The sequence below is a fragment of the Bos indicus x Bos taurus genome, chromosome 26 (genome assembly GCF_003369695.1).
Source record: "Bos indicus x Bos taurus breed Angus x Brahman F1 hybrid chromosome 26, Bos_hybrid_MaternalHap_v2.0, whole genome shotgun sequence".
Taxonomy (NCBI): Eukaryota; Metazoa; Chordata; class Mammalia; order Artiodactyla; family Bovidae; genus Bos; species Bos indicus x Bos taurus.
The window spans coordinates 12622776-12633946 of NC_040101.1; the positions used below are offsets into that span (position 1 = coordinate 12622776).

Genomic DNA, 11171 nt, shown 5'->3' on the forward strand with positions numbered 1-11171 from the left:
TCAATTTGGTTTACTAACAGAAAAACTGCATTAATGATTTTTTTAAAGAACATTTATTATTTATTTGATTGCACCAAGTCTTAGTTGCAGCATGCAAACTCTTAGTTGAGTCATGTAGGCTCTAGTTCCCTGACCCCAGATGGAATCCCAGCCCCTGCCCTGGGAGCACCAAGTCTCAGCCACTGAGAAGTCCCTGAAATTGCATTCATGATTAATTCCATTTCATCTAGAAGCCAGAAGTGTCTACCTCCAGCCAAAATAGGAAAGGGAGCCTTTTACACTAACAGTAATCCACAGGTTCACAGTTCAGTCAGTTCAGTCGCTCAGTCGTGTCCGACTTTTTGCGACCCCATGGACTGCAGCACGCCAGGTCTCCCTGTCCATCACCAACTCCCGGAGTTTACTCAAACTCATGTCCACTGAGTCGATGATGCCATCTACAACCATCTCATCCTCCGTCGTCCCCTTCTCCTCCTGCCTTCAATCTTTCCCAGCATCGGGGTCTTTTCAAATGAGTCAGTTCTTAAGTCAGTAGCAAATATGGAAATATCTTGCCACCCTGGATTGGATCTTTTTAGGCTGGGGCGACAAACAGAGACAAAGTATCGCTTTCCCAAGCATGAAGCTACTTAGGAGTTTTAACAGGACTTAATCCTCCTCTGGGTGGGGTCGAGGGACCCCACAACCGAGAAGTGTACCAGGCGGAGGGCCCCTAAACCGGCCAGAAGGTCGTAGCTCTTCCACGTCCCGGCTCCAGCGCTGGCCCACTCCTGCCCGCCAAGACCACGCCCCTGGTCACGCCCCCGAAGGCCCCGCCTCCTCTACGTCTCTGTCGGCCCCACGGGTGCCCTGCATAACGAAGATGGCGGCCACGGCGGGAAGGTTGTTTCGGGCTTCGGTGAGTGGCTGCCTGCGGGGCACAGGCGCGGAGACCCTGCGGTGGCTCCGAGGACGTCCTTCCCAAGTGGGGTACCGCTTCCCTTGGCCTGGGGGCCTTTCACCTTGCTTGGAGGATGTCAGAGGGTAGTGGACCAGGGGCAGCGTCTAAGGCAGGCTCCTCGCGCCTGCGCAGAGCCGGCCTTCGCCCACCCCGCCCCCACCCCCGCCTTGCGTTCCAGTTTCCAAATCCCTCTTCGCTCCCAGTCGTGGGACCCCAGTCCACTCTGCCTAAGCACCTGGCTCTGGATGCAGGCGACCTGTCCCCTGGTCCCGGTTCTATAACTGACTCTATGACCTTGGGCCATTGCCTTTTTTTCCAAACCTCAGATAACTTCCTTACCTTAGCATATAGACTGCCTACCTCAAGGGTTTCCGTGAGCATCCCCTTAAATGCTGGATGGACACCAAAATGCTAAAGTAATCAAAGTCCTTGAGTGCCAAAGGCTTTTGGCTGCCCGCCCTCCCCTTTCTCGTGGTGGGGTTCCACCCAGGCTCTTTCTTCCTGAGTCATGCAGAACCCTGAAATTGAGCAAACGTTTCCCTTGACCCCTGTCCAGACGCCCAGAGGCTGAACTTTGCTGTTTGCATCTCTGTGGGCCAGAATGGCCTTGTCTTTTCCAAGGGAAAACCTTGACGTGGTAGAACATGCCCAGCATATCTGCTGGTAAAGAGCTTAATATACAGAGCCTGGCCAGTCTCCTGGTCTGAGTGATTGGGGTTCCTTTTAAAAGCATGGAATTTTCATATTCTTGTAATTTCCCTCTACCTTTCAGTCTTGTTTCCCATTAATTAATACATATGTGTCGAGTTGGCCAAAAAGTTCGTTCAGGTTAAACCCAAATGAACTTTCTGGCCAACCTGGTAATTATCTTTATATATGTATATACATATACAGTCAACCACTGGATCTCCAGAGAATTCCCTATTTTTTTTTTAAATAAAAATTACATTTTTGAAGTGTGCATCATGATATAAGTAATGAAATAATTACTATAGTCAAACTAACATCTCTTCACATGGTTAGCCTTTATGTGTGTGATGAGTGCATCTGTCTACTCTCTTAGAATAATAATACTCTATTTCCAATTTCAATACAGTATTATTAAGTATAGTCAACCTGCTTGTATATTACATCTCTAGACTTATTCATCCTCCGTAACTGCAACGTTGTACCCTTTGACCAACATCTCCCTGTCTTCCCAGTCTCCTTTACAGTCTTAAAGGATAAGGAAGCAGAAGGGAGTTTAAAGAACATGCCACTCCAGTACTCTTGCCTGGAAAATCCCATGGATGGAGGAGTCTGGTAGGCTGTGGCCTGTGGGGTTACTAAGAGTTGGAAACGACTGAGCGACTTCACTTTCACTTTTCACTTTCATGCATTGGAGAAGGAAATGGCAACCCATTCCAGTGTTCTTGCCTGGAGAATCCCAGGGGCGGGGAAGCCTGGTGGGCTGACGTCTATGGGGTCGCACAGAGTTGGACACGACTCAAGTGACTTAGCAGCAGATTCAATCCATGCTTTTGCAGTTTGAAGTGTTTGTTCATAGGAACAAGGCCAGCGGAGGCCACTACTGGCCTGATGCCCTTTCATCGGGGTTTCAGTCGCCATTCTGGGAATACTTTCTGATATAAAGTGTTTCTCTTTTTAGCTCATCCGACATGTGAGTGCCATTCCTTGGGGCATTTCTGCCTCTGCAGCCCTTAGGCCTGCTGCTTCTCGAAGAATGTGCTTGACAAATGCATTGTGGTCTGGTTCCGATCAAGCAAAATTCGCCTTTAGCACCAGTAAGTGTTGTTATGTTTTGGTTTGAACCAGATAATGGAAACATTTATCATCTCTGAACAGGAGCTCTGAACTATGGCCATATATTAGACTCACGTGGGGAGTTTTTACTATCATACCACTTTCTTAGTCCCACCAGACAAATTAAGTCAATCTGTTGGGTGGGACCAGAACATCGTATTTTTTGTGCAGCCAAGGGTTGCGACTCACCAAGGCAGACTGCCCTACTGTCACACTTCCTTGTTGACTCCAGAGGTTTTAATCCCTTGGGTCGAGGAACATGAAAGAGGGGTGGGGACAGCCAGAGGTCTCTGGGCCTGCTGTGTGTGAAGGGTATGAGCTGACTGGGGACGAACAGCGCAGCCACTCCAAAGGCTTTTGGATTCAGACCTGCGTGGCCACGTTAGGCCAGTCTGTTGGACTCCTCCGTGATCTAAATGACACACAGCTGTTTCCTGAGATTTATACTCCATTCTAAAATATGAGATTTGCTCGGCACAGCCTCAGATAATGAGTGGCATTTGAAAAGGCCTCCTTTAGGTTTGTCCCACCTGTTAAAAAGGCTTTAACTTGTGATGGTTGCGGGGGTGGGGGTGGGGGATGTACTTTAGCAAAACCTGTTTGTTGGTGAAGTGTTCTAAAATACTTACAGTTTTCTCGGAGCTTTAAGGAATTTCTAGTATCAACTTGATGACACGAGTTTAACTTTCCTTGTCACCTGTCCCAAACCCCAGCTCCCAGTAGTTCCTTCTGTTTCTGAAGCCAGGCATCTTGACACCTGGCCTCCTGTGTCCTGCCTTCCCAGCCTGAAGCCTGGCCTCTGCAGTCCTGACACAGCTCTTGCATCCTTTCCTTTCTTTCTGTCCCCTCTGCCATACCTTGCCTGCCTCACTTAGATAGCTGCAGTCACCTCCTGACATCAGGCTCTCCCTGCTCCTCTCACTCTCCCCTGCCCGACTAATCTTCCTAAGAACAGCCAACGCATCACCCATCTCCTGCACAGAAGCCTCCAGTGATTCCTTTATCTCTCTTTTAAGAACAGACTCATCCGTCTGATATATAAGGGCCCTCGCATCGTGGCCTTCCTCCATCCTCGCTCTGTCCCCCATGCGTCTTCCTTCCATGCACACCTAATCTCTACATCAAGCAAACTCTGCTACAGGCCATTCCCCACACCTGCCCTGCTCCTTCCTTGTACCATCTGCCCTGGTCTTGGCAAAAATCCAGACCATGCTTAGACCCCACCTCCAGGCTGATTGGTCCTTAATTCTATGTTCATCCATCCCTACTCTCTCCTATCTTCTTTTGTCTATTTATTTGCCTTTTGGCTGCACCTTACGGCATGTGGGATCTTAGTTTCCCGACGAGGGAGCACACTGGCGTCCCCTGAAGCAGGAACTGAGTCTTAACCACTGGACTGCCAGGGAATTCCCTCCTGTCTCTTTAGTTTCCATAGCACTTTGAATTAGTGTACAGTCTAGACCTATGGAAAGAGAAACAGTTTTGTAAGATGTACAATTGAACTGAACCTTTTAATTATACTACTGATTAATTACTGGAAGAGGTTTGAGTAAAATCAGATAAGTGGTTGGTTTAACGAATGAACTGTATATGCATGTTTTTGGGGTATTTTTCAGGTTCCTCATACCATGCCCCTGCCGTCACCCAGCATGCACCCTATTTTAAGGGTACAGCTGTTGTCAGTGGAGAGTTCAAAGAAATTAGCCTTGATGACTTTAAGGGGAAATATTTGGTGCTCTTCTTCTATCCTTTGGATTTGTAAGTGTATTTTCTGTGATGCTATAACATCATTCTGCGAGCATGCAAAGATCGCTGCTTTCCCACTGACACTGCCTATCTTTACTCCTGTCAACGGGAGGGTTATTGCTGATTCTGATGGTCTTGTTGATACAGCTTGCATCTGTAGTTAATTCACAAGTGATAAGTATAGCAGGTAGAGTGGCATTCCTTTTAATGGTTTTTAATATGGCTCTTTGTTTTTTTTTTTTAAAGATGTATGTATGTATGTATTGGCTGTAGTGGGACTTAGTTGCTGCATGTGGGCTTTCTCTAGTTGTGGTGAGCGGGGGCTCCTCTCTTGCGGTGCTTGGGCTTCTCACTGAAGTGGCTTCTCTTGCGGCGGAGCAGGAGCTCTAGGGCGCACGGGCTTCAGTAGTTGCAGAGCGTGGGCTGAGCAGTTGCGGCTCCTGGGTTCTAGAGCGCAGGCTGAGGTATACGGGCTTAGCTGCTCTGTGGCATGTGGACTCTTCTGGGATCAGGAATCGAACCTGGGTCCCTGTACTGCAAGGAAATTCTTACCCACTGGACCACCAGAGAAGCCCTGTGGCTCTTGTTTTATGGCTCTGCAGCCCGGGAGCTGCATTACTGAACCCACGTGCCCTTGAGCCCGCGTTCCACTTTGGAGTAGTGGCTCCTGTAAGCCTGTCAGGGAGGAAGTTTCCACTGGTCTGGGGGAAATGAGAAAAGTAAGGATAATAAAATGAATTTTCTCATGAAGCTACCTATTTAAATAAAATTTTGTCTTTATTCTTGGAGTATGTCTTTGCCACCCATACTTTTTGATATGATTCTTAAAATAGAAAGTCGGTTAATTTTTTTTTTTTAACTGGAGTATCATTGTGACCAGGAGTCCAGTGAGGATAATTAACCCTTTTGCCTTTTTCTCATTTAAGAAAATAGAACTACTCTTTAGACAACTGTTGTTCAGATTTTAAACGTCTTAAAAAAAAAAATTCTCTGATGAGAATTCCGCCCTTTTTTCCTAGCACCTTTGTGTGTCCTACAGAAATCATTGCTTTCAGTGACAAAGCCAGTGAATTTCACGATGTGAACTGCGAAGTTGTGGCAGTGTCAGTGGACTCCCACTTCAGCCACCTGGCCTGGATAAACACACCGAGGAAGGTACACACGTCCACCTGCCTCTGCACTTGTGATCGCAAAGACTGCCGGATCCCATGAAGGACCAGGCCAGAAGTCGTTAAAGCATGACTAGTCTGAAATGGGCTATCTGTCAGTCCTAACCTACTGGCAGATTCTGTTAAGCTCTATCCATGTCTCCTGTAACATTGCATGTATTTACTCCTCACTACTCCTGTGTTTTCCAAACAGTAATGGAGAACAAACTCAGCAGGGCAGGGGAAACGGCTGGAGTCCATTGTCTCCCCTCTCATCCCCGTACCCTGTAGGCAGGTGGGACAGTGGTTAAGTTCTCTGATTTTACTCTTCTGCATCATCAGTATTCTTGCCTCAAAACTTGCTTGGGAGAATCAATTTCTAGCTATGATGTTGGACTATTAAATATCAAATTAGTCAAAGTATTCTTTTTTTATTATTATTCCATCTTTATGCTTCAGAAATGAATCTTCAACCAAAAGGATACTTTAAGAATTAGAAAAAGAAAAGTCTGTAGTATTCTCTGGGTTTAAATCCTGCCTCTGCCCCTTTCTAGCTGGGACCTGGAGCAAGTTACTCAACCTGTGTGTGCCTCAGGTTGAGGTTTTCATCTGATGATGCTTTCATCATCTGTAAAATGGCGATTATGATCGTAGCTACTCCAGGGTGCTGGAGGACGAAGTGAGGCAGTAGAAAGAGCATCTTCTACTCTCAGAAGTAGCACTCGGCCCGCTGTGGGTGCTCAGTGACTGCTGTCTGGCTGGTGTTGGTCAGTCGTCCTGTTACCTGGCTGAGGAGGCTGTGGGAGCCACAGTGTAACCACCAGCCTTATTTGTATTTTTATCAGAATGGTGGTTTGGGCCATATGAACATCGCACTCTTGTCAGATTTGACCAAACAGATTTCCCGAGACTACGGTGTGCTGTTAGAAGGTCCTGGCCTCGCACTACGGTAAGATCCGTTTGGTATGAACTTAAAATTGTTTTTTGTGTTTAGCATTATTGTACTTCATAGGGAATTTACAGAAACCTGGGTAGGGAATTTTTAGAACCCCAAACCCTTAATTTGTCTTTCATTGTAATAAGCATCAGTGGGTGCCTCCTGCGAGGGTTGGCAGTCTTTCAGAAATGACTGTGATATGTGTGCCCCCTGTGTCTCCCTGGGCCTGTTTCTGAAGAAGGATATCATACCCTTTAAAAAATATATATTTATTTTATTTGGCTGCACCAGGTCTTAATGGCAGCACCTGGGATCTAGTTCCTTGACCAGGGATCAAACCAGGGCCCTCTGCATTGGGGAACGCAGCGTCTTAGCCCCTGGACCGCCAGGGAAGTCTCCAGTACCACATCTTAATGGTCACACTGCTTCACTCTTCCTGACCACGTGGGAGCCACTCCTTGCAGTGAAGTCATCAGACTGCTTAGAGATCGGGGGGCGGTGGGCAGAGGGGGCTGGCGGGCAGAGGGGGCCGGCAAGAGCAGGAGTCAGTTTCCTGGTATGGTTAGTATCTTGTACAAGCGCTGGAACCAGACCAGAGTTTGAATTTAAGCTCAGCTGCTCAATAGCTGTATGACTTTGAGCAAGATATTTAACCTCTTTGAGTCCCTTTCTCCCCATAATTAAAATGAGAATGTACCTCCTGGGTTGGTTGTGAGGATTGAGTAGGGTGAGGCAGCTACAGAGTTTGCCGCACAGGTCCTCGTAGCTGTTGTGAGCCCCATCCCAGACCCTCAGCCTTCCTGGGACGGACGAGAACTTAGGCTGCTAATGAAGGAGGGACAGGGCAGAACTTGACCTCCAGGACACAAGCGAGGATCCCACTTTGATGGGCCTCACAGTTTTGTTGGGGCTGGCTTGAACCTGCCCACCCTTGTACCTGATCTCCCGCCTACTGGGGGTACACTGGAATTTTGGCTCCGGAAGCCACCTGGGAACTTAGGCCTTTTGACTCCAAGGAGATTACTGCCTTCCTTTAATAAATGGAAGCCTAGCTCTGACAGCGTTGGCAAGGGAAGGAGAAGAGTCCTGGTGTTTTCCTCCCAGAATCTCCTGTAGAGTCTCACTAACTTTGTAATTACCTCCCTACTGGTTTTACTCTTAGGACTGACAAAGGGAGAGGAGTTGAGTCTGGCTTGTAAGATAAGCCTTTCTTTCTGGAGACTGTGCTGTGGGCCCATCTCCAACCCAGCTCTCCATTTCCGCATCTATGGGGTGGACTCCAGCTTGGCTGCACCCAGCAGGAATATGCGCCAGGACTCTTTAGCCTCAGAGCCTAGACCCCCTAAGGCCAGGCCCAGGGAGGGAGAACCACCTTTTTATCTTCTGACTTTTTTCTAACTTGCCTTTTTCCTGAGTGATCAACGTTTGGGATGCCACACCCTTTTAAAGATGGACTGTTAGAAACCTCTTGAGTTTTATGATCTCTGCGTAAGTCAGAGTATCACCCTCACTTGTATAGAAGATAAGCACAGACCCCAGGGCGGTGGGTTACCTCATACATTGCTGCTGAGTAACAGTGATGGGCTTGGACAATCTGTGGATCAAAATAAGAACTGTAAGTGATTGAAACACATCAAATATATTTAAATCCAAGATTCGAAGAATTCCAGGAAACCAGTTCATTATTTTGGAAACTTAATGGAAGAGTACTAGGCACTATACAAACTGTACCTCAGGGTAGCCAAAAATAAACAAAAGTGATGGGATTGTTTTCCTTTAGATTTCTGCTTTGCCTAGACTTAAGACCAGTACATTTTCCCATGGGATTTTCTCCCTGCTACTCAATTCACTCATAAGTATTTACAGAATACAGATAAAATACGTCTCTGTCCCTTCTCAGTTGCTTATGGTTTCTTGCCAATATTTGATACAGCTGCCCAAAGAATGCTTATTGCATCACTAACGAGAAGTCTTTGCTCTGTGTAGTTCAGTGACCTTCAGATACTGTGAGACATCCAGGTCAAATCTGTGAATGTGAACACACTGCCTGCTTTCCATGGTGGCCTAGTCCAGTCCTATCTTTGTTAAAGCATCTGTCATCAATAGGAGATGATAAGCTTTCTGTATAAGGAAAACCTGATTTTTAAGCACATGATAGAGTTTAATAAATGCTCTATCAAGGAGAATTAAAGGCAAGGTAGAAGTAGAGTTTTTCTAGCTCTGGTAATGTTGATATTCTGATGAGGATGAATCTTTACGCAGCGGTCTCTTCATAATTGACCCCAACGGAGTCATCAAGCATCTGAGTGTTAATGATCTCCCAGTGGGCCGAAGCGTGGAAGAGACCCTCCGCTTGGTGAAGGCGTTCCAGTTTGTGGAAGCCCATGGAGAAGTCTGCCCAGCCAACTGGACACCCGAGTCTCCTACAGTAGGTTTCTTTCCCAGAAGCAATGGGAGCCCAGCCAAGAGGGTCCCAGGTCCTCACTGCCTCAAGGGCTGCTGGCCTGGAATATCCACGTTGGAGCAGGGGTGGAGGTGGTGTGCAAATGCGTGAAGCTGCTACAGGTGGGGGTGGGCCCAGGCCCCAGGAATGCTGTTCGTGTCAGTTTCATCCATGTATTTTAAAGGAAACAGACCAATCTTTTAAAAGTTAAAGAACTGTAGGTTAAAAATTGGGGGCCTTCGGCTCCCTTTTGAGATCATGAAGTCACTGACCCAGTGAAATGTTTTGTATTTTCAGATCAAGCCCCATCCAACTGCTTCCAGAGAATATTTTGAGAAGGTAAATCAGTAGACCGTCCCGTGCACACCTGCAGCTTCCCACACCAGAAAAGAGCCACAGTGGGAACTCACTTGTAGCTTTTCAAAGATTAGTATTTATAGCAGGCAAAAAAAACCGAACCCAATGATGCTTATATTCATAAATAGTACTACGCTAAATGTTTTGTTTTTGTAATGTTGGCCAAGGCTTTTAAAATGTTTTCAGTTACTAATGTAATGAGTCCAAGGCAAGGTGTGGATGGATGGCTAGTTTCTACAGAGTGTGTGTGTGGTTGGCCTGTTTCTTGGATCATGTCTTCAATGGGAAAAGGAAACAGATCTTTTTCCTCAGCCTTACTTGAACCTTTGTGTATACCAGCGTAGTATGACAGGTATTGAAAACTTCTGATCAAGGGTCCTGAAATTTTCCTCTTGAATTTATTTGTATTAAACTGAATTTTCTTTAAAGAACATAGTTTTAAGTTGTTAGTATCAGTGGTCTAATGTAACGCTTGCAATGAATGTATGGTTGAAGGAAATGTGAATCATGTTTTTTTTTTAAAAAAAACACAGTGGCAAAGTGACTTAACTGATCATGCATGTTCCCCATTCCTGAGATTTATAGTTTATATAGTTATTTTACTTACTTTGTTAGCTGACTTAATGTCTACATACATTTCTAATATTGATTGGGTATAATTAGAAAGGATACTTATTGAATCCAGGGATTGCAGTATGAATTTGAATCATTCATGCATTTGAATTATTGTAATGATTTTCTTTCTTGAAGTGTTCCATGTAAAAAATATAATCAAAAATAAACATATTTTAAAATACTTGGATTTTTAACACCATTAATTCTTGCTTCAGCTTACTTATATTGTGGGGCTCTCTAGTTTTCCTTCTCTGATTATATCAACAGACATTTACTGAGCATTTAATTCACTGGCTACAAAGATGAATAAGATGCTGGCTACACATCCAAGGAGCTGGACAAAAGAAATATGGAAGCATTTATTCATTTTAATGGTTTCCCTAGTGGCTCAGATGGTAAAGAATCTGCCTATAATGTGGGAGACCTGGGTTCAGTCCCTGGGTTGGAAAGATCTCCTAGAGAAGGGAATGACTACAACTCCAGTATTCTTGCCTGGAGAATTCCATGGACCGAGGAGCCTAGCAGGCTACAGGCAAATCCTGGAGTGCCTACTATATGCTAGGTACTATTTTGGAGGCAGAATGAACAAAAAAGACATACCTCTTCCTTTTTGCACTTACATTGTAGAGGGAATAAACAATAACATTACATAAAATGTCTGGAAGGACAATAAAATGGAACAGGGACTAGAGCAGAGAGGTGCAGGTATTTTAATAGGGTTTCAGGGAATCAATCTCTCCAGGTCTGTTTTCTCATCTGCAAAATGAGGACTGTAATTGTACCTACCTTAGGGTTTTGGTGTCAAATGAGATAAAACGTAGAAGGTGAGGGATAAAAAGGTTCTAGGCAAAGTGAATGACAGGTGCAAATGCCCTGAGGCAAGAGTGGACGTGGGGTGGGTGAAGAAGGACCATGTGACCGGACCTGTGAAGGAGGAGAATGGTAATGGGGAGCTCAGAGTGCTTTATGGGCAAGCTAAGGACTTCGGATTCTATTCTGAGATGGGAAATGGCAGAGATGTTTTGAGAAGAGTTACATCATCTTGTTCTTAGAGGATCACTCTGGCTCCTTTGTTAAGACTAGACCCCATAACAGTGCAGAGGAAAGCAGGTCAGCTGGGCTGGATTTGTGACATACTTGGAGTAGAGCCAGCAGGATAATACAGATGTGCTAAATACTTTG

The 11171-nt window shown here is 45.7% G+C and overlaps 1 protein-coding gene across 1 annotated transcript; it reads left to right on the top strand.

Annotated features, from left to right (window-relative positions):
* The first annotated feature begins 791 nt into the window (after positions 1-791).
* PRDX3 (peroxiredoxin 3) lies at positions 792-10170 on the top strand. The gene is made up of 7 exons (XM_027528776.1): positions 792-898; positions 2589-2724; positions 4360-4501; positions 5509-5644; positions 6483-6586; positions 8837-9002; positions 9315-10170. Exons 1-7 carry the CDS (start codon positions 863-865, stop codon positions 9366-9368), a joined length of 774 nt encoding a protein of 257 aa, XP_027384577.1. The 5' UTR covers positions 792-862; the 3' UTR covers positions 9369-10170.
* The last annotated feature ends 1001 nt before the right edge of the window (positions 10171-11171 follow it).

Bases quoted from the DNA above. Each gene is read 5' to 3' on its own strand.
- PRDX3 (XM_027528776.1), top strand. From the start codon at position 863: ATGGCGGCCACGGCGGGAAGGTTGTTTCGGGCTTCG. The intron at 899-2,588 runs GTGAGTGGCTGC...TTCTCTTTTTAG, and splicing joins GAAGGTTGTTTCGGGCTTCG to CTCATCCGACATGTGAGTGC. The intron at 4,502-5,508 runs GTAAGTGTATTT...CTTTTTTCCTAG, and splicing joins TTCTTCTATCCTTTGGATTT to CACCTTTGTGTGTCCTACAG.